The sequence below is a fragment of the Leiobunum rupestre genome, chromosome 8 (assembly GCF_980474605.1).
Source record: "Leiobunum rupestre chromosome 8, qqLeiRupe1.1.hap1, whole genome shotgun sequence".
NCBI lineage: Eukaryota > Metazoa > Arthropoda > Arachnida > Opiliones > Sclerosomatidae > Leiobunum > Leiobunum rupestre.
This window is the reverse complement of record NC_143391.1, coordinates 29,549,790-29,572,725: the sequence shown is the minus strand read 5'-3', so window position 1 is coordinate 29,572,725 and position 22,936 is coordinate 29,549,790. Positions and strand designations below refer to the sequence as shown.

The window sequence follows — 22,936 nt, the reverse complement described above, 5'->3', positions numbered from 1 at the left end:
AGTTCGGGACTACTTATTTTCTTTAAATTTTTTCCTAGGGTTGTTAATTTTCCGGAAAAATAAAATGCGGAAAAATTTCCAGAAAATTTTCCGCAAATCGGAAAAATAAAAAATTTAAACATAAATTACTTTTTAAGGGTTTTTAATGTTTTAAACTTTTTATCGATTTAAAATATACTAATATCAGTAAACATCCTACAAAACATTAATAGTGTTACATTTCAACCAGTTTAAACTAGTCTATAGGTTTAGTTTTACTTTTAGATTAGAAAAAATGAGGTGAAAATTCCGCTTTATTTAAATTGGCAAACAATATATTAGAACAAATCATGGAATGAAAACGTTTTTAATATTTTTCGGAAAAATACGGAAAATTTTCCGGAAAAAAGGCCTCGGTAATTTTCCGGAAAATTTTCCGAGCGGGAAATTTTCCGACTTACAACACTATTTTTTCCATTAGATAGTAGCGGCAATGAGAGTAGCGGAGTTTTCTCTAACTATGCTATACAGCCAAAGGTAGCGGAGAGAGGATTTTCAGCCCCCTGTAGTGACTGATTTCTAACTCTTTGGGGCATATAGTTCATTCCTTGCCACATATACTTTTACTATAAGGTTCGACTTTCACAATAAAGATTGAAGTGAGATCGGAATAGCTCGTAGCACGCGTCGCGATAGACTCCATCGCCATCTCTTTTTAATAATACAACTAAAACTACCTATGTGCGAAAATTCAGCTGGCGAGAGTGCGTTTAAGTAGGCGCCAAAAAACGCGTAGGTGAAACGCGTAAGGTAAATAGTCCGTGTTCAATAAAGCTACTCCTACCAGTTCCCCTTTCGCGTTTCGTAACTTAACCTGTCTAATATCCCTGTTATACAAGATTAAAGTGTGGAAATGAGTTTATATCCGAAAACGGATTAAAATAACCTAGGACACCCCGAGCAAGCGGACATTAAGGAGACAAGATGGAATTTAAAATGGAATTTAAAATTGAATTTACGAGAAAATGGATAAAGGCGAAACTATATAAGGAGCTTAGCATCTTATTTCGGAGGAGGCGCGCTGCGGAGAAGCAGACATTAGTGGTCGCTTTCTTTCGAACACATAGATCTTAAAATGAGTCTGCGCAAAAGATATAAAAGTACCATATAGAATTTCGGTCTCGGTTCGATGCCGTTAGCCTTGATAAAGAACGTATTTAGAAAACAGAGACGGTACGAGTAACTGACAATTTGTGAGTTTATAGAAGCAAAATTCGCAATTGAAACAGTAACGCCATCTGCCAGGGACTTGAAATATTATTCTTGACACCATAATTGAAAATCAAATAGTAATTTTACTATTTATGATAACAGGGTTACCACAGTTTCTTCACATTCAAATTCCCTGAATTTTCCAGGTTTTTCCGGACCATCTCCGAAGATTTTCCCTGATTTATTTGTGCCATTTTTTTCAACCGAAATTAAATTCCCTAATTTTTAGACTAATTTTTATAATTCCCTGACTTTTCCCTGATTTTTAGACCCCATATTTAAATTCCCTGACTTTTCCCTGATTTTTAGACCCCATATTTAAATTCCCCGACTTTTCCCTGATTTGTAGACCCCATATTTAAATTCCCCGACTTTTCCCTGATTTGTAGACCCCATATTTAAATTCCCCGACTTTTCCCTGATTTGTAGACCCCATATTTAAATTCCCCGACTTTTCCCTGATTTTTAGACCCCATATTTAAATTCCCCGACTTTTCCCTGATTTTTAGACCCCATATTTAAATTCCCCGACTTTTCCCTGATTTTTAGACCCCATATTTAAATTCCCCGACTTTTCCCTGATTTTTAGACCCCATATTTAAATTCCCCGACTTTTCCCTGATTTTTAAACCCCATATTTAAATTCCCCGACTTTTCCCTGATTTTTAGACCCCATATTTAAATTCCCTGACTTTTCCCTGATTTTTAGACCCCATATTTAAATTCCCTGACTTTTCCCTAATTTTTAGACCCCATATTTAAATTCCCTGACTTTTCCCTGATTTTTAGACCCCATATTTAAATTCCCTGACTTTTCCCTGATTTTTAGACCCCATATTTAAATTCCCCGACTTTTCCCTGATTTTTAGACCACATTTTCAAATTCCTTGATTTTTCTAGAACTTCCAGGTACAGTGGCAATGTCAACCCAGGATAAATAACACATTATATTGAACTAACTAAATTAATTGTTATATTGAACTTTTCCGTATATAATTACGAATGTTTTGCCATATGGTGTTATAAAATTGGGAAAATTTGTCAGCTCCTGTTTGCGATAAGACAATTAAGATCATACCAGCGTGCCTAGCACGTTCTCAGTATCGCGATTACGTTCTTGGCCTGAGAAGAAGTTGAACAAGTGATATTAGGAGGAGGAAGTGGGGAAGGAAGGATAAGGATTGGCTATTCCCTTAAAGGGTAGGCGAGCGTTAAAACAAAAGAGGGTGGCGTTAGGGGTGGCGGAGCTGATACTGGAATAGTTTTCGTTTAGGGAACGGCCTACGTGAGCCGCCTAACTTAACAAGTTCCGTCACCTTTATTCTTTTCCCTGGGCTATTTAGCAGCGCCCTACGCCCATATCCCAGCAAGCACGTTGCCATCTATATCGGCGTACAAAAACACGGAAATTCGAAGGCACGTATAGACATTTTTTCCCGTTCGTTGAAAAGTGAAATTAGCTTTATTTGGATTACTACCGAACGGGAAATAAGACTATATTAGATAATTTTGTTACATGGTCATCTATATTCAAATAGTATATATACTATTTGAATATATATCGGCCAATTTTTATAATATCGGTATCGGCCAATATCGGCTTCGTTTAAGCCGATATTAAAAAAATATTTTCAGAAAAAACTTTTAAAAATAAGAAAATTATCGATTAACTAAATTATGATATTTTATTTGATTGGCCGCGCCACGTACGCTAGACTTCAGAAGCTAGATCATACCTGTTTTTAGACCGGTGGTTACGAGTGTAAACAAATAAAAAACAACGATATTGGATTTGTGATAGAAAATATGTATCAAGTAAAATGAAAAGATACATATTCGGATATGCTCTTGCAAACCTTTTTTAATGCAAAATTAGAATAAAATGGTATGACCGTGTACTGAACCATCTTTTACAATGATTTGATCATACACTAGTCTACTGTTATGATAGATCGCGTTTGGCCGATATTATCAGCCACGAATATTCGATAATAATATAATCAGCTAGGCTAATACCCAAGGCACCACCTTAGGCCCAAGTCATCTAGCGACTTATAATGCCTTTAAACAGGTTGCCGGGTTACAATGCGTAGGAGGGTGGTGACAAGCCCTGCATGCCAACAGCTCCCTACACTAACTATTACCGTTAACCTCCACAAGTTTTTATGAGAAAGGGAAACCGAATAGCTCGCGGGAAAACCCCTTAAACCAGTGGGGAGAGAACTTGCAAGCTCAACGCGAAAGGAGTAGTTCCGAGTTTTCACCCAGTGCCACAAGTTGGGATCAAACCCGGCTCCTCTCGCTACGAGGCGAAAGCGCTAGCCACTCCGCCACCCATATCGGTCAACCAAAACGGGGTGGCGTTTCCATAGCAACCCAACTACACTTCGAAATTAACAAAGAATGTAGCGAAACAGTCTTTCTTATCATAATAATTGAAGTATTAAACCATTTCTTAGCGGAAAAAGCAATTTACATTCCTCCCAGTCTAACCTAGATAAGGAACGATCCGTTTCCATAGCAACGAGGCGACCTCCGAAATTGAAGTATTCCAGTAATTTCGGTAGCAAGGCAACTAGCTTCGAACTCGGGCCCGAAACTAAGCCAGGGCCGGCGGGGAAGGTGGATCTTCATCAATCTATCCCGAAACGAGATTGAAAAGGAAAGCGAGGGTTGTTAGTGTCTCCGCCCAAGGAAGAAAGGGAATCTTAATTCGACCGCCGAATCATTAGGGAAAATAAGAAGTTGCTCCTTACTATTTTTTTCTCCTGGGAACGAGAGAAACGAGGGGAAAACGCTCCTGCAGGGGCTTCAAGGCGGATAAAAAAGCGAGTCAGAGACAGGAGCTCAGAATCGGGGCCCCAAAAAAGCGGAGAAAAGTAGCCATTCGGAAAAGTCGGCACGGACACTTTTATGACGGAGAGCAAAAATAGGCGCTAACTGGTGCGGGGAAGCCACCGCTGCACGTACATACGGATACCCCCCAAAAAAAATGCAACGAGTCCCTTGGTTCTAATCAACGCGCCAACGCCGCTTACGGAATCTCATACAGACGCTATTCGTCCCCGGCGCCGTATCTCCCCTCACCTTTGACCCCGCTGGCTCCCGAAAGGCGGCCGTTTGACGCGCCGAAGGGAGAACTTAGAGGAACGTAAAAAGGAAATGTTTCGCTTTTTCCCTAGCGGCGATTTTTGTAAATAAAACGAACGCGCGTGCCGGTGGCTCGCAGTCTCGGGAAGGTAATTTTAAATAATGGCCCGTCGTTTTCGACCGACGAGTGATGACCCCGCCGAGGGGTTCACCTCTGACCCCGCCAAGAATAAAATCGGGCCGATACCGCTCGCGACGTTCAGTCACTATCGAGAGACGATGAAACATTTAGGCTCCCTCGCCGCCCCGAAGAGGCGAGGATGAGAGGGTGGCTAGCCGACATTCGTCTTCTTTTACGACGTTGGAATACTCTATTAGCGGGGTGGCCGGGGTGGCTGCGGTGGCGGCGCGATGCCTAATTAATAGAAGAACGTTTTACAACTTACGGAAGTCGAAAGTCCAGAGTTCGGGCGAGGAGCCCCTCAAGTCCTGGTAGCCGCCGTAGATGTGCATGGCGTCCCCGTAGACCACTCCGCTGTGACCTCGCCGACCCGACGGCTGCGCTGGCACCCCGGCTCCTCTTAAATGGTGCTTTCTCCAAACGCCGCTCACCGTGTCCAGGATCCACAGCGGGGTCTCTCCCGTGTAGGCGAAACCAACTTCGCCGCCAAACACGTATATATTCGTCTAAAACATAAAAAAAACAATTCAAAACAGCTTCAAAATACAATTCATAAATATAAGATTGCATTTTAATTTCATCTTTTTTTTAAATAAAATATCTTTAATTACTATTTGAAAGTACACGCTTAATTAACAGGGTTCGTACAAAATTTCCGGAATTAAATTCCCTGACATTTCCAGGTTTTCCCTGATCATTTTTGTAGGATAAAGGAATTGTTTGAGGTAAAATCTTGAATATTAATAATAAAAATAATCGGCTAGGCTAATACCCAAGGCACCACCTTAGGCCTAAATCATCAACGATTTTTGAAGCCATTAATTCAGGTGGCCGGGTTATATACAATGCGTAGGAGGGTGGTGGAAAGCCCTGCATGCCACGGAGCCAACAGCTCCCTACACTATCTATTACCGTTAACCTCAACAAGTTTTTGTGGAAGGGGAAGCCGAAGAGCTCGGAAAAAGCCCCTTAAACCAGTGAGGAGAGAACTTGCAAATTATTTATTATGTATTTTTAATACATCTTTTCAAAAGTTTATTTGCCTGATTTTTCCCTGACCTTTTGGAATCATTTTAAAATTCCCCGACTTTTCCAGGTTTTCCAGGTCGTGTACGAACCCTGTTTAAGGTGAAAATTCGCCTATACGTGACCTCTCCAAGGAGTCACGTGGTCGCCAAGGGAGCAGTCGAGCCAGCATCGCGCGCGAACAAAGCGAAACGGGCGAGTGGAAATTAAGGCGTATAGTTTTAATTATCCTCTCCGCGGAGATAAAACAACGTAAGCGCCGTTAATTTAAAACCTTAACGATAGATAAACAAAAACCAAGGAGGAAAATAATTAAAAACCGTTTATATAAAGAAACTTAAATGAAACGCACGATGCCGAGTTTCTTAATTAACATTCTCCGTTTTAATCCTTACAAGCGCGTTTCTGGAAGGAAAAAATATCGCGAAAAACTTGTAAAGAAAAAGGTAATTGTAGTTTTCAGAAAGTTCCTCATTTAGGCGGTCAAAATATAAAAGAAATCGTCCCTTCGGTGCTCGGCCATTACGCGAGGGTACGTTTGCCCCACCCGCCCAACATCCCCCTATCTTTAAAAAAGACAAGATTATAACGGCCCCAAAAAAAGTCAGAAAGAATGAAATATTTTCTCCTCCCAAGAAAAAGAAACGTTGAGGCTTAGGCCTTTCAGTCATTATACAAAAGATGCCAGTTCCCCCGACCCAGCAGGCCCGAGAGCGAATGATGAGGATGAGGATGAGGAGGAGGAGGAGGAGGGGGGGGGGATTGCGACGTGGAAGAAAAGGCTTTAAAGGGGATTTGAAATTCCCTCATTTGCATATACTCCGGCTATTCCGACTAACTTGCCGCGCGTTATATTCCGTAGCATGTTCAACGCCGTAATTGCCGTTACGCCCGAACGATATCGACGATTATCGGTCGACTCTGTAGTTTAAACTACGAGAAAGGGTAAAATTTACGTCCCTTACGCTACGGTACACCAACCGCGTTGGTTGGGTACAGCGCGCGATGCACCCCTAATTTGTAGCGTTATTCGGTACACGAATAACGAATATGAAGATGAGTTCGGAGGGAGAATCCAGGAAGGCATCCAGTATGTAAAGGATGAATACAAAGATATTCGGGTGATGGAACGATGGCCAAATTGAGTTTCGGTTACTCTTCCCCCTTCTAGGCTTAAATGGCTTCGCTAGTTGATCTATATGGTTGAATTAAGATATAACGGGAGGGAGGGGGCGCCCCGGGTACCACCCGTTTGGGCGTGATTTGGGGGTGACACCCGACCTTGAAAAAAATAAAAAAGTACAAAAACTAGAGACTAGTAAGTAGCACACCATAATATCCGCCCCCGGTGTCACCCATGCTAGCTACGCCACTGGGGAGCGCCACAATTGGGGAAAGGGTGTCTCGATATTTCTTTTTTCATATTTTTATCCCCTCGAAAAGAAACTATGACGTCATTAAAATTCGATTTCTCCCAGCATGCAGCGGGATTGCTGAGGGAAATGGAGCGTGAAATTACCAAAAGCTCACAAAATATTCGAGTTTGAAATTTTAATTGAAAACTACTTATCTTCTTTTTAAATTTAAACGAGGGATCAACGAAAAAATATTTAACCAGCGCGATTTTTTTAGTTTAAAATAGTAACTTCGGTTTTTTTTTTATCCACGACGCGATTTACTTGTAGTGTCCTCTGTTAAAATAAATAATAATAATAATAAGCTAGGAACCACCGAGTCATCTAGCGACTTTTAAAGCCATTAATTCGGGTGGCCGGGTTACAATGCGTAGGAGGGTGGTGGTAAGCCCAGCATGCCACGCGAGCCACTAGATACATACACCTAGGAGCAACAAACACAAGGAGAACGCAGTTAGCCTTTAAACACACTAACGCAGTGTTGTGCAGTGCTTCCACTTGGACAATCTCATTTCTCCCTCTGTCGGTTCTAATAAATCCCTTTTTATGCCTTTCACATTTTTTTAAATAAAACAATAAGATTTATAATATTTAGGCCTTATATAAAGAAAGAATATTTTCTTAAAACTATTTTAAAATCTATGACACACTTCCGAATCCCAGTTAATTTCATTAGTGGATACCAATAAAGGTAGAGGCGCGTTATTTGAAGAACTAGACCAAAGTATGTCTAGCGAAAATTAGGAAAATTCCCAAAATCCTTTATTTCCGAAAAATCCCTTAATTTTCCCTTTTTCCCTCTCTTCCAAAATAAAATCCCTTTTAGGTCGGAAAATCCCTTAAAAGGGATAATATCCCACAAAGTGGAAGCACTGGTGTTGTGTACAAATTTCATTGGACGAACCTTTACGCCGAACGTTTTACGGGCGGGGGGGAGCCAATTTCCGAATTTTGTCCTTCCGACGGCAGCAGGAGCTAAAGCGTCTAGCCAATGAAAACTGTAAGCAAGAAAATGCGCGACTTTTGACGGGTTGCGTTCTCCTTGCGTGGGCAGTGCTGTGTTTATTGCACCTAGCTGTCATACAGCTGAAGTGATAAATAAAGGTTAATAACGTTATGGTATAAATTAGGAAAAGTGGTAAATAATGGCAAATAATATTATTTTCATGAATTATTTACAGTATTTAAATTTTAAAACTTAAACCTTAAAGATTTAGAACAGACTTGTTGAGTAATGAAAATAAAGTTTAAGGTTTTCTAAAGGTTGATATATTCCTTTATTAAATGGTTTTTTAGATCTCACATATTATACTATATAAAATATTTACCACTATTTACCATACGCACAATATTCGCAAAAAGTTGTATTTTTTGGTGCCACAAGCTGGTTTCAAACCCGGCTCTTCTGGCCACTAGGCAAAAGCGCTAACCACTCCGCAACATTGGACCCCTTATTGTAAGACTTTGACTGTACGTAGCTAATCAGAAATTTAGCATGAACCAAAGACTGTACGGATTTTCCTTTCCTTGTAATCGGTATACAGATTTTCAAGAAAAGGTTGTACCGACTAGAGACGAGTCGGGCCCACTTTTTTTTCCGACCCGACCCGACCCGAAAAACGTATAAATAAACTTTGCCCGATTCGACCCGACCCGAAAAATTAAAATACAATTTTGCCCGACCCGACCCGAAAAACGTATAAATAAACTTTGTCCAATTCGACCCGACCCGAAAAATTAAAATAAAATTTTGCCCGACCCGACCCGACCTGACCGGAAATTTTTAAAATTAAATTTAGCCCGACCCGACCCGATAAATTAAAAAACGATTTTTCCCGGCCCGGCCCGGAAACCCAACAAGACCCGAAAACCAGATAATTGACGGCTTTTAAAATTAATTTTGCGCGTGAAAATACCTCTACATGTTATGGTCAAAAAAGCACGCAAAGAAGGCTGTGTGCCCAAGACATGTACCTGTAGTGTCGCGCGCTAAAACGTCATTTCAAAATCCGTCAATTCCCGAAAACCCGACCCGACCCGAAGAACCGCCGCAACCCATAGCATGAAGCTTTTTTTAATTTTATTATATAGTGTAGATGTAGATATGCAATATAAAATATAACAAGAGGCATTTATTTATTTAAACAATTTTGTGAAGAAAAGTTAGTTGCGAAAGAGTTGAACCTTTTAAATTTGTTCTTCGAGGACCAAGTGTCAGTCCCGTGCTGGAAAATACACGTTCGTCACTCGTTTGTGACGCGGGAATACCCAGAATTCTTTTAGCTATATTTTTTCAAAGTACGCCGAGACACGCGACTTGCAAATTCGATATTTAACGCCGGGAAATCGAAAGTAAAACCAAAACTAAACGTAAGAGAAGTTTAGGCTAATCGGACAACTGAGACGACCTTGAAATGATAGTTAATAAACGCTAGTCGCGCTGCTCGCAGTACTCGTTACGTCACTACGTCTATCTCTCTCCCTCTATCTTTCTTCGTACAACACCCGAAGGGCCGAAATATTTCACACGACAGGGGCGTAGGAACGTTCTAGAAGTTGGAGGGGGCAAAGATAAACGAAAAGGGGTCTGGAGAATGGTTTTTAATTTTTAGTGTAGCTTCTCCGAATGCATGTGTACTGTTTACTACTATGTAAATTGGCGGGAAAAGACTGAAATTTAAACACAGTTGAGGTTCTATAAGCTTTATATGCTTTTAAAATGATAATTTGAGTCTTTTGAAGATTTCAGCTGACCAAAGGTTGGAGGGGGCAATAACATAAGTTGCCCCTCCCAGCAATATTCTAGGGAGGGGCATTGCCCCCCTGCCCCTCCCGGTTCCTACGCCCCTGTCACACGACCTACGCAGTACGCAGTCGCGGGTAAGGGTCGGGTCGGGTCGGGTCGGGCCTTTATTTAAAGCCCGGCCCTTTTGAAAATTGGTTCAGCCCGACCCGGTCCATTTAATTTTAAAATAAAAAAAACCCGGCCCGACCCGGACCCGATTGAAAATTAGCCCGGCCCTACCCGAAATTTTCAAAAATTAAATTTGCCCGACCCGACCCGGCCCGACAAAATTAAAATTTATTTCTGCCCGACCCGGCCCGAAGCCGACCCACTATTTTAGCAAACGACACTAGAATGAAGTTAATCGCACCTTTGAGAAGAAAATGTCGCGATTTTTAAAGATGATCACTCTGGTAAAATCTCTCCGGCCACTCTTCCTTCCTGGTCCGTTATTAAACCTCACCTCGCCCACTATCGCAACGCGTCCGGGAGCCTTCACTCATCCGACAATCATTTCTCAGCGGCGCAAGGACACGGAAAAAGGGGGGGCTCATCGAGCGCGAAACTTAATTACTTTGGCAACCGAAGTCGAGTCGCCGAGTAATCGTGATAATTACCTTCCAGGCCACCATGGTGTGCTCCTGAAGACAAGGCGGTCGATTCCCTCTGCATTGCACTTCTTCCCATTGACTTTGCACTATGAACACGTCATTACACGACGGAAAAGGAAAACAATATTAGAAAATTGGAAAATGCGATTTTAATTACGGGGTTGGGGGGGATAAAGAACGTTCGGGGAAAAACGGGAAAAACAATTAGGACAAGTACGACGGGAAGGGGGGTTTAGTGGAACCGAGGCTTAAGACGATACTTCCTAAGGAAGAGGAAAAGGGTATATGCTTAGGAAAGTACATACCGGGATCGAACTTCCAGATGTCCTTGAGGGGCAAGTTTCCGCTCCGTCCTCCTTGGACGTAGATGAATCCCGCCGGAGTCGCCACGGCCGAGTGTTTACTCCGGGCGTTGGGCGACTCGAAGCCACCGCCGACGCCTCCACACATAGACGACGAGTCGTTGCCCGCTTGGACGACTGACCACATCTCGGAAGCTGATAATTAAATTAATACAGTTAATTGGTTGATTGATTCGCCCAAGATGAAAGGATTTCACCCTTTCAATGATAAAATTAGAAATTAAACTCGCGTAATTTACGAATTCCTCCTTTCGTCAAATACGTAACTTTCAGTAATATTACTCTTTTCAATCGTACTCATACGCCAAAGATATTTCACTTAATTTCGTCATAATTTCGCGCTTGTTGCACCTTGTACTTGTACGGGTTGAAATAACGGTTAAAATATAAAGTCGCCGATTTTATGACGGTTAAATACGTTTATCCTAATGTTGGGGTTTAACTTTCTTCGCAACACTTGGAATAGATTTGAAAGATCAATGATAAAACATTTATTACACGCGCGGTTACAACGCGCAAGTGTCAACGACTACGAGTTTATTATAGAATGAAGAGCGACATCTAGTGATTGAATAGCGGCGATAAAAAACGATATCGTTCTACCCTGAGGTAAGCGAGAGATAACGAAGTTATCACAAGTAATTTCGCCTACTTCTTAACCGCTAGTAAAAATTAAAAATGACAATGCACGTGTGTAAAAGAGGTTACTATCGAAATATCAAACAATCGATAGTCTTGCTCAAACTCAAAATCGTAGCTGTCTGTAATGTCGACGTAAGTTATTTTAATGAAATGTTTCGACATACGGTCGATGGTGCCAATTTAAGTCTAGGGCACCAAAAACAAACAGGTATTTTACGTCCGCTTAATCATTTAGTTAATGATTTGACTCAAATACCGGACATAGCTACTTAAAATTGAACTTACACAATCGATAGTTTGATTTTTAGATATCCGCCCCTTCTCCACATGCGCATTACCTTTTTTGACGAATCGAATTTTTGATTTTTATAGAATAGCTTGATTGATAGCGGATCTAACTAATTATTAATTCGCAAATTTTAAAGCTTTATATTCGATTTTCAAACTGGGTTTAGTACACCTAAAAAACCATCCACAATTTATCCTTTACAGACGACGCCAATAATAAAATCGACTTTTATACAAATTTAACTTTTCATACTGAAATAAAAGGTTTCAAAGCTTTCGTCTAAAAACGGTATTATTTCTTGACTTAAAATAAACTGAAATTGGTTTATTTTCGGATAGCTTATCTTTTGATATTTACGTTATTACCAAACACGAAAAATTTAATTTTTCAGGGTTGCCACAGTTTTTTCACAATCAAATTCCCTGACTTTCCCAGGTTTTCCCTGACCATCTCTGGAAATTTTGTACTTTTTAACCTATATTTTAGCAAAAGTTTCCTATTTGCAACCGAAATTAAATTCCCTGACATTTCCAAGACTGGGTTGCCACAAAAGTTTCAGATTCAAATTCCCTGTTTTCCCGGACCATTTTAACAGATTTTCCCTGACTTATTAAGGCCAAAAGTTTTCTTTTCTATTTCACTTTTAACAGAAGTTAATAAATTTAGATGAACCTATATTTCAGTAAAAAGGTTATTGCAATGTTGAAAAAATTAGCCAAACATTCAAGGAAATAAATGATAATCGTGGAATTTGTCAGAGATCTAGAGTTAAATTACCTTCAAAAAGTGACTTTTCCCTGAATTTTTACCAATTCTTAAAATTCCCTGACATTTCCCTGACTTTTTAGGCCCATTTTTAAATTCCCTGACTTTTCCCTGACGTGTGGCAACCCTGCCTGATTTCTAGAATAATTTTTAAAATTCCCCGACTTTTCCCTGAATTTTATACCCATATTCAAATTCCCTGACTTTTCCAGGAATTCCAAGTTTTACAGGTACCGTGGCAACCCTGTTTTTATTAATTTAGATGAATATATTTTTTGGCCATAGAAAATCGTGTGAAAACCAACCCCAAATGAAGATGTTTTGGTTATATTACACTAGCAAAGCTAATTAACATATTGTAAGGGCGGAAAAGCAGTTTCATGATCTATACAGCGAGATGAAACCCCAACAAAACGAAATTGAATCGTGATATTCCCAATTGAAGTTCGCTTCCTGATCACCTATTCACTTACCCCGAAAGATAAGCCACACTTTTCGAGGCTTCGCCTTTAGCATCGGGTAATGTTTATCCCGCAACCACGAACAGCGGGAAAACGAAATAAGAGGAGTTCATTAAGTTTCAATCGATTTGCAATGAAAGAGCAATTCCAGAGAGAGATGCGAAAGTGGATGCGAGAGAAGCGAAAGTAATTTGCTAAATGGCAACAAATTGCCGAAGCGGAGGACTTCGGCGGATGAGCAATAACTCGGCTAATTGGCCGCGACAGAAGCTCAGCCGCCGTCGCGGACAGCGTTTGTTCTGGAGCGCCAGGGGTCAAGAGGCCGCCGCCGAGAGTTTTAAGAGGGGAGAGGCGAGATGCTCATCCATAAAATCTCCCCTAATGAGACGGGCGTGCTCGCGAGAAGGACCAAAAAGTGTCGACAGAGATCTCTCGATAACGTAAACTTTCGCTATAGTAAAGCCTAGTTCCCACTTGCCGAAAAAAGCTGTAAATTGACGCGAAAATTTTCAAATTCGCCACCAAAATCGCGTTTTGAAGCGATACGTTCTATTTTTTCCGCTGGCGTCTCAGTGAAATATCATTTCAGCCAATCGGAGAAGGTCTCTGACGGCACATCCCGAAACGTAATAGCCGCCTTGTTTGCAGAAATAGCTTTTCGAAATCTGCTATTTTTCTTCTCAATCCTATTTCTCACTAGATTGAGTAATACATCGTATTATTCTGGACGCATTCGAAAGAACTTACAAAGCAAATCAAATTTTAATTTCTTGATCAGTCAAATTCCTCATTTCTCGAATAAGGTTATTGAATTAGCCCTGTTCGTGGCTTTTAGAAATATATCTCTAATCTAAAAACTTCTTTAATTTTTGGAGAAAAAATTATCATAAGATATTAAGTAAAATTAAATTTATTTTATTGAAATTCTAGAGATATTAGCGTTTTTAAAAATTCGCGCCAAATGAGAACCTACCCCCCTATTGATTAAAAAAAAGTGCGGTTTTTTTCGCTACGCGAAAAATTAATTCGTCGAAATATTTCGTAAAGTGGGAACTATAGGCTTAAACGAGTGTTATCGGCAAAAGTCAAAAAGTAGCTACGAAAGAACGCGTATAAATTGCGGCGATTGTTGCAAAAACGATGAATAAAATAATGGGGATAATTAAGCAGTCTCGATAGCGTCGTTGAAATACTGGCGGTCCTCCCTTAACGATATCGAGGGCCGTTATCGGACACTCTAGTACGACGATAATTTTAAAAGGTCAAGTATTCACATCGCGGGCCCCGTTAAAAGTGTAAATGACAAACTGGGCGTCAAAAGTCAACCGGCGTCGGAGGGAGGGGCCAGATTGTGGCACGAACGTGACGGAGCGGTCGAGAGACTGTTGCCACTGGGTGAGAAAACGGCGCCTAATGAGACTAATTAAGGCGGGGGGGGGGGGGAATCATTACGGCCTCCGTCGTAGTTCGGTGACGCGGAGGAATAAGAGAAAAGAGAGCGGACAAATGCCTTTCCAGTCCAGCGCCGATAAAACTTCAAGATCAACGTCTCGGGTCAATAGGGACTAATAGATGTCGCTGCTAGATTTCTCCCGGGAATTACCGAAACTACTCGGACTGAAGTAGATTTGTATAACGGCCAGCAGACTGTACCCGCGCCGGCCACCTTCCGTTAATGTAGCAGAGACCGAATTCTTCCGAACGATTTATCCCAATATAAGGAGAGCCAGCCCTTTCCTTGGAAACAGTGATAGAAAATAATTATCGGAGGCCCGTAAGACATTAATACAATTGATAGGGACCCTTCGCCTTAGATAAAAGAGCTCTATAATGCCGCCATTTCGAGGCCCGTACGTTTATTAGCCGGGGCCCCCGCGGCTTCGCGTCAAAACAAATACCATCAACAACAGCCCCCAGATAAATTCAAGCGCGTCTATAATTAAAATCGACCCCACTAAAAGTAATCGTCCAACGTAACGAGGCCGGGAAAGTTAGAGCTTCAAATGTACCCCAATCTCCCTAATCTCTAATCTAAATTCATTTTAATTGTAAATTTAAAAAATATATATATTATTACCATATAAATTGCCCAAGAAAAATAATTTTTTTTTACTATGTGCTTTCTTTGTCATTAACCAATAAGTTAAAAGGATTAAAAACGCAACAATCAGGAAATTTAGTAGTCTTTGTTAATTTTTTTAATTCGGTTAATCTGATATACGTAATTAACACAGACCTCAAAATTGGTCTATATTACCTATGGGTGGATACAGGATAATATAATTAATTTTAGGTATAGGCTAATACATTTTTTTCAATTATGGGCTCCTAAAATATTTATCCTTATTCCACAAAAGGAAATTTGCTTGCATGGGGCCCCACCAATTATCTCGAAGATTTCCTTGTCAGGGACCCTTACAGCTAGGAGCAACAAACACAGCACCCCACACCAGTGGCGTCGCTAGGGTGTTTTAGGCGGCGCTTGAGCCACCTGTAAAATTTCTAAAGCGCCACCTAAAATTTCCGAAAAGCGCCTCCTAAAATTCCCAATTTTTCCAATTCACTTGTTGAAAAGTTTCTTCGAACTTAAAAATGGGCATCAAAAATTTTATTTTTCCTGGTCGGCCTCAATGTTTCAACTTTACAAACCTTTTTGGGAGCTCCCCCCTCCCCCATATCACTCATTAATAATTAATATTAATATTACTTTTCATTTTCAATACTAGTTTTTGTTGTTGTTCTGCTATTATTATTTTTAAAGTAACAAAAGTGTATTCTTTGTATGTGGTTGAGCTCCCCTGAGCGGAGCCGTCCTGTTTTAAAAGGACCGATTAATAAATTCATTCATTCATTCACGCCCCTGACCAGTGCTTATGGCTTAAGCGCCACCAGTTTTGAAATCCTGGTGACGCCACTGCCCCACACAAGGAGAACGCAACCCGTCAAAAGTCTTCTATTTTCTTGCGTAAATTTTTCATTGGCTAGACGCTTTAGCGCCTGCTGCCGTCGGAAGGGGAAAATTTGGTAATTGCAGGGGCGTAGGAACGTTCTGGAAGTTGGAGGGGGCAAAGAATGGTTTTTAATTTTTAATGGAGTGTAGATTCTCCGAATGCATGTGTACTTTTTAGTACTATGTAAATTGGCGGAAAAATATTGAAATCTAAACACAGTTGAGATTCTATAAACTGTATATGCTTTAAAAATGATAATTTGAGCCTTTTGAAGATTTCAACTGATCAAAATGTTGGAGGGGGCAATAACATTAGTTGCCCCTCCCAGCCAATTTCTAGGGAGGGGCATTGCCCCCCCTGCCCCTCCCGGTTCCTACGCCCCTGGGTAATTGTCTTCCCCACCGCCCGTAAAACGATCAGCGTAAAGGCTGGTCCAATGAAATTTGTACACAACACTGCGTTAGCGTTTAAAGGCTAGCTGCGTTATCTTTGTGTTTGTTGCTCCTAGGTGACAGTAACTATGTGGGTTAGCCAACACTGTTATTCCCTATAGTGCTTGTAACAATCCTTACAAAAATGACTTGATACAACGTTTAAATCTAGATGCAACGGGAATCAAGTAACATTCAGTTTTAATTCATTTCTGTTTGTATCGAGCAATTTCTATCAAATCAAAATAACGTTGAATTTCATACCTCTACTGAGTAACGTTATTTCTTTATTTTTTAATTATTTTATTTTAATGTAAAGAAATTATGTAGTAAAATATTTAAACAATAGTCATACTTATTTTTTATGCCTACTTTGGACGTAACCTATAATGTATTTTTTAATATTTCAACACAACATTTTTACTATTTCTGCTTTAGTTAAAAGTTTACACCCGAGCTCTTCTTGTAGAGGTTACCGGTAATAGTGTAGAGAGCTGTTGGCTCGAGTGGCATGAAGGGCTTGCCACCATCCTCCTACGCATTGTAACCCGGCCACCTGTTTAAAGGCATAATAAGTCGCTAGATGACTTGGGCCGAAGGTGGTGCCTCGGGTATTAGCCTAGCTGATTATTATTTTTTATTTTTAGCTATTAGTTACTACTATCGATGGTCAGTTGGTCTCTTACATTAACAAGCGCTAAAACAAATTTGCCAAAGACAGGTTTCCAAAAAAAATAGGCATCAAAATAATCCCTTATTTATTGAAATAACTTTAATAAAATAGTTTTATTTATAGTAATCTATGTTTAAGTACCATCGCAGCATTTTATACTATAGTAATTGGATCACGACGATTGTAAGAAAACGAAATTGTCGAAATGAAATCATGACTATAGAGAAACGTCGAAGTCCTACCCGTTTGATTGTACGTCCTTAATGTCCGTATTGGCCACTCGATTCCGGACCAGCCAACCCATCGGATATCGACGTCATTATTTAATAATTTTCGCATTGACGAAAAGAAGCCGAAAGTTGTCGAGTCTTTTTTCCCTCCGCCCATCTATACTGGTATATCCTTTCCCTCGATCAAAAAACTGGTAAGGCAGTTCCCCCCTCTCCTCAATCTCACCTTTCTTCTTTTTCTCCTCTGGAAAACCTTTTCTCTGAAACTGCCACTTTAAACCTTCAATATAATAGGCTATTTTCCATAAAATCAGATTTGTCCTTTTTATTATTCAAATTTTTAACCCTCCTGTTTGGCCAAAAATAAAAATATAACGCGTCCCGTTGCTCTCTATAGCGTTAGGTTATAGCGTCATCACCATGGCCGCCATCTTGACCAAATTTAACGCGAAACCATCTTATATAAACTTGACATTTCGTAAATAAGCCCTCATTTTTTCGCTCGGAAAACGTTTTTGGGGTCGCGTTTTGCATCGCTCTACTTTTCATCCATACGTTGTATCCCTCCGCCGACGCTCGGACTGAATGGAATACCTTATATATATATATATATATTTAGAACAGCTTTGCCTGTTTATTTTTATGGCCAGAAAAGCCGGGGTAAATGATATACGGTGTACCGGTGTTTAGTATAGCTTCTTCAAAGTAGGACGATTTACGTTAAGTTTGCATTTCTGCGGGGAATATTCCCGAAAATAACCATTTCTGAAAGAGAGCGATACCAGGGGTAAACGGGGGTATTATGCCTGCTACCGAATATTAAGACGGGGAGGTATTTCTCAAAGTTAGCTTCAAGGCGAGAAAGACGGTGCAGTCTGTTCCGTATACCCATAACGGGTTAGGCTATAGTTTCAGAAGTTTCTCGAAAAGTATCTATCTCTTTATCCCGTTAATGTTATACGCTTGAAACACGTACCTTTTACTGATTTTTCCAAATATGTTTCGGAAGAAAAAATATTGACTTTCTATATAGCTATTACAATGATAAAATATATTTTTTAAATCAGTAAATATATCTGTGGATACTTATAAACTTCTTGTATCGATTATTGGTTGAAGTAACGATGCGTTTGGTCTATTTTTCGCTAAATCCTTTTGGGAGTTAAAAATAGTAAATAACTAAAATAAAGTAAATTCGAAGTCTGTAAAATTATGATAGCTTTTGGATTCTAATTTCAAAACTACTTCCTAAATTACTCAAAAAAATCATTACCTCTTTCAGGGTAGACAATGTAATTTAGAAAAACGACAATAGATAACGTTTGAGCGGATGAATAGGAAAAAAAAACTATTTCAACGTTTGTAAAGAGTAATTTGGGCAGTATCTCGAGTAATCCATTAAAACTATCGGAAGAGGGCATAGACACGTCATCAACTATATAGACAACGTCAACGGGAATGGCTCGTTTAGTTAGAAAACAATAGTTTTATCGATAACGCGGACGACGAAATGGTGGAGGAATCGGACAAGGGCTATTAGAAGCGTCCTTCCCATTATAGCCGTTATCGAAACGTTAACCCTGCCTACGGAACCATCAACTAGACATAAAATAGAACAGGTTCCCGGGTGCGTCTCCAAATCCATTACGCTCAAAAGTGGGAACTCACCGCCGCCGCGGCCACCACGATGATTTTCGACATCCGGCGGAACGGAGGGAGATGATCCTGCCGATTTGGTGCCACCAGCAAGCGGAAGCGGCCATTTCACTTCCGTATTCCTGGCGTCGCGGGCTCGGTAAACTTCGGCGCGAGGCGAGGGCGTCAGGGAGGCCAGGGGACAGCGGGGCTCGGGCGCGCCAAGGGACAAGCTACTGGGACGGCGGGGTCCGACGGGCCAGAGGGCGCCCGGGGCGTAGACGGGGCTGCAGGCCGACTGCCGCCGCTGGGCTTCCCCGGCGGCCACGTACCCTCCGGCCATGAAGTGGTAACGACTGGCGCATTCCGAACAACAACAACAGGCGTCGCGGCTACACGTCAGACACAACGACGAACAACAGCGGAGACTGGAAGCGGTCAGCATGCTTCGAATGGGTCCAGCGGAGAGACCCGTCCGACGCGTCTCGCTCCGAATCTGGAGGAAGAGTGCCTGGGCCCGCTGGAGAACTTTTGGGGAAGTGCTCCGGGGCGGGATGCGCCAGAGGATTGTATCGCTAGCCAAACATCTCGCAGCCCCCCCCCTCCCCCCTCCCTAACTACACTTTTTTTTCCTTACTCTTCTTTCCAAGTTATCCCTCGCTGACGAAAAAAAGAGCAGGGGGGGGGGTATCCTCTCTTCCCTTTCATTCTTTTTAGAAACTTATTTCCGGCCAATAAAGGGACTTCTTAGTGCAACTTTGCCGTCTCACTTCGACTGCCACCCCCCCCCCCCGTCCAATTCTCTCCAACTATTCTTCCAGTTTCCTCCCCTACAACTTTTTGACAAATGAATACTTTCTACAAAAATTCTTCGCTTCTACCCCCCCCCCCCCTCTGCTTCTACCCCCCCCCCCTTTTTCATCTTCCCCTCTAGCTCTTCTCTCCGGCGATATTGATACGGCCGCTCTGACGTTACTATACGAATATTCATTTTCGGGACGGCGATTTTGGTCGAGGGTTACCTGCCAGCGCGGTTCAAGCGGGGGAGATATAAAGTAAACGACGTCTTTACCAAAATATAAGGATAACTGACGGCTCCGTCCGCTTTCAGACTTAATTATAAGGGTTTAAGCCTATCGAAGTTGGCCCGATGGGGTACAGTTTGTATTCGCATTCGTATAATATATACGTCATCTTCTGAGAAATGGGGAACCGGGGCTTCCGTCCCACTGACGAATGACTTTGGACTGGTGACGCGGTGGTGAAGGGGGGGGGGGCTATTTCCGATTTTCGGGAGAAGTCGGGAGTCGCCGTCGCCATGACAACCGTTTATATTTACAGCGTAAGAAAGAAAGATATATCCTTTCAACGCGAAACGGACGATCAGGTGTTTACCGATGCTAGGAGAAACTCGCGAGAAAGATGATTTTTTTGGATCCCCCGCGCCATCTAGCGCCAAAAATGGATATTAGCGAAAGAAGAGTAACGGAGAAAGGAAGAGAGGATAAAAAAATAACACGATGCGCCTCATATTTTCTGAATAGGCTTTTAACGGGCTATCCCTATCTTATATCAACCCCCTCCGTTGCGAGTTCGGGGGCTGCACGGGGGTATAACAATGTAAGACTCGACGCGGCCTTTATTTGGAATCGGGGTTGATACTCGGGACGCGTACGGCCAAAACGGATTAAAAACGATGCGAAAAAAAACCCATCCGAGTCCATTTTCTCGGGGCATTTCTCGGGGGCGGCCATCGTCCGAGTCATCCGCAGACGCGAGCCACGTTGCCGATGGCGACGCCCATTCGCGGTGACAAACGAAACTGGCCGTTCGCTCTGATTTATGAGCCGGGATTCGGCGCAATTTCGGGTTTTGGCTTTCGAAGGCGCCGACCGCTTCAAAGACGAAAAAGGGCCCCGTCGACGAACCAAGCGCCCCACTTTATCAAGTTGTCCGGAAGTACATCTTCATTAGAATGGATAACGGCCAGGGGGGGGGGGACAGCCGAGTTACGCTGGAGAATATTATTAATCTCGTATAAGGGGGGGGGGGGATGACGTCGTTATTGGAGCGATTAACAAAGCCAAAAACCAGCCGGACCGTAATTTTGTATAAATTAGAATTTAGACATTTACGGGGTCGACGGAACATCGTACGTTGATGAATTATTCAATTATTATTATAACAGGGTGACCAGGGAAAATCTTTGAAAATTTTATAGGAAAAATAGGAAATTGGAGGCGAATTATAGGACAATATAGGAAATCAAATAGACGAATTATAGGAAAATATAGGAAATCAAATTGGCGAATTATAGGAAAAATAGGAAAGTAAATAGGCGAATTATAGGAAATATAGGAAAGTAAATAGGCTAATTATAAGAAAATATAGGAAAGTAAATAGGCGAATTAGAGGAAAATATAGGAAAGTAAATAGGCGAATTAGAGGAAAATATAGGAAAGTAAATAGGTGAATTATAAGAAAATATAGGAAAGTAAATAGGCGAATTAGAGGAAAATATAGGAAAGTAAATAGGTGAATTATAAGAAAATATAGGAAAGTAAATAGGCGAATTATAAGAAAATATAGTAAAGTAAATAGGCGAATTATAAGAAAATATAGGAAAGTAAATAGGCGAATTATAGGAAACAATAGAAAACTAAATAGGCGAATAATAAGAAATATAGGAAAGTAAATAGGCGAATTATAGGAAAAAATAGGACACTAAATAGGCGAATAATAAGAAATATAGGAAAGTAAATAGGCGAATTATAGGAAACAATAGAAAACTAAATAGGCGAATAATAAGAAATATAGGAAAGTAAATAGGCGAATTATAGAAAAATATAGAACACTAAATAGACGAATTATAGGAAAATATAGGAAAGTAAATAGTCTCCTATATTTTGCTATAATTCGCCTAAGTAGGAAAATATATGACACTAAGTGGGAAAATATAGGACACTAAGTGGGAAAATATATGACACTAAGTGGGAAAATATAGGACACTAAGTGGGAAAATATAGGACACTAAGTGGGAAAATATAGGACACTAAGTGGGAAAATATAGGACACTAAGTGGGAAAATATAGGACACTAAGTGGGAAAATATAGGACACTAAGTGGGAAAATATAGGACACTAAGTGGGAAAATATATGACACTAAGTGGGAAAATATAGGACACTAAGTGGGAAAATATAGGACACTAAGTGGGAAAATATAGGACACTAAGTGGGAAAATATAGGACACTAAGTGGGAAAATATAGGACACTAAGTGGGAAAATATAGGACACTAAGTGGGAAAATATAGGACACTAAGTGGGAAAATATATGACACTAAGTGGGAAAATATAGGACACTAAGTGGGAAAATATAGGACACTAAGTGGGAAAATATAGGACACTAAGTGGGAAAATATAGGACACTAAGTGGGAAAATATATGACACTAAGTGGGAAAATATAGGACACTAAGTGGGAAAATATAGGACACTAAGTGGGAAAATATAGGACACTAAGTGGGAAAATATAGGACACTAAGTGGGAAAATATATGACACTAAGTGGGAAAATATAGGACACTAAGTGGGAAAATATAGGACACTAAGTGGGAAAATATAGGACACTAAGTGGGAAAATATAGGACACTAAGTGGGAAAATATAGGACACTAAGTGGGAAAATATAGGAAAGTAAATAGTCTCCTATATTTTGCTATAATTCGCCTAAGTAGGAAAATATATGACACTAAGTGGGAAAATATAGGACACTAAGTGGGAAAATATATGACACTAAGTGGGAAAATATAGGACACTAAGTGGGAAAATATAGGACACTAAGTGGGAAAATATAGGACACTAAGTGGGAAAATATAGGACACTAAGTGGGAAAATATAGGACACTAAGTGGGAAAATATAGGACACTAAGTGGGAAAATATAGGACACTAAGTGGGAAAATATAGGACACTAAGTGGGAAAATATAGGACACTAAGTGGGAAAATATAGGACACTAAGTGGGAAAATATAGGACACTAAGTGGGAAAATATATGACACTAAGTGGGAAAATATAGGACACTAAGTGGGAAAATATAGGACACTAAGTGGGAAAATATAGGACACTAAGTGGGAAAATATAGG

General features: G+C 40.7%; 1 protein-coding gene across 1 annotated transcript in view; it reads right to left on the bottom strand.

The window, feature by feature from the left end:
• Window positions 1–19,243, bottom strand: part of LOC149933079 (uncharacterized) — a 43,029-nt gene extending 23,786 nt beyond the window's left edge. Inside the window, exons 1-4 of the mRNA XM_090157230.1 lie at window positions 18,832–19,243; window positions 10,665–10,856; window positions 10,366–10,445; window positions 4,788–5,028 (exon numbers count right to left, since the gene is read on the bottom strand). Coding sequence (XP_090013356.1) covers window positions 4,788–5,028; window positions 10,366–10,445; window positions 10,665–10,856; window positions 18,832–19,243 — 925 coding nt within the window. The remainder of the gene's footprint in view (window positions 1–4,787; window positions 5,029–10,365; window positions 10,446–10,664; window positions 10,857–18,831) is intronic.
• Window positions 19,244–22,936: the final 3,693 nt, after the last annotated feature.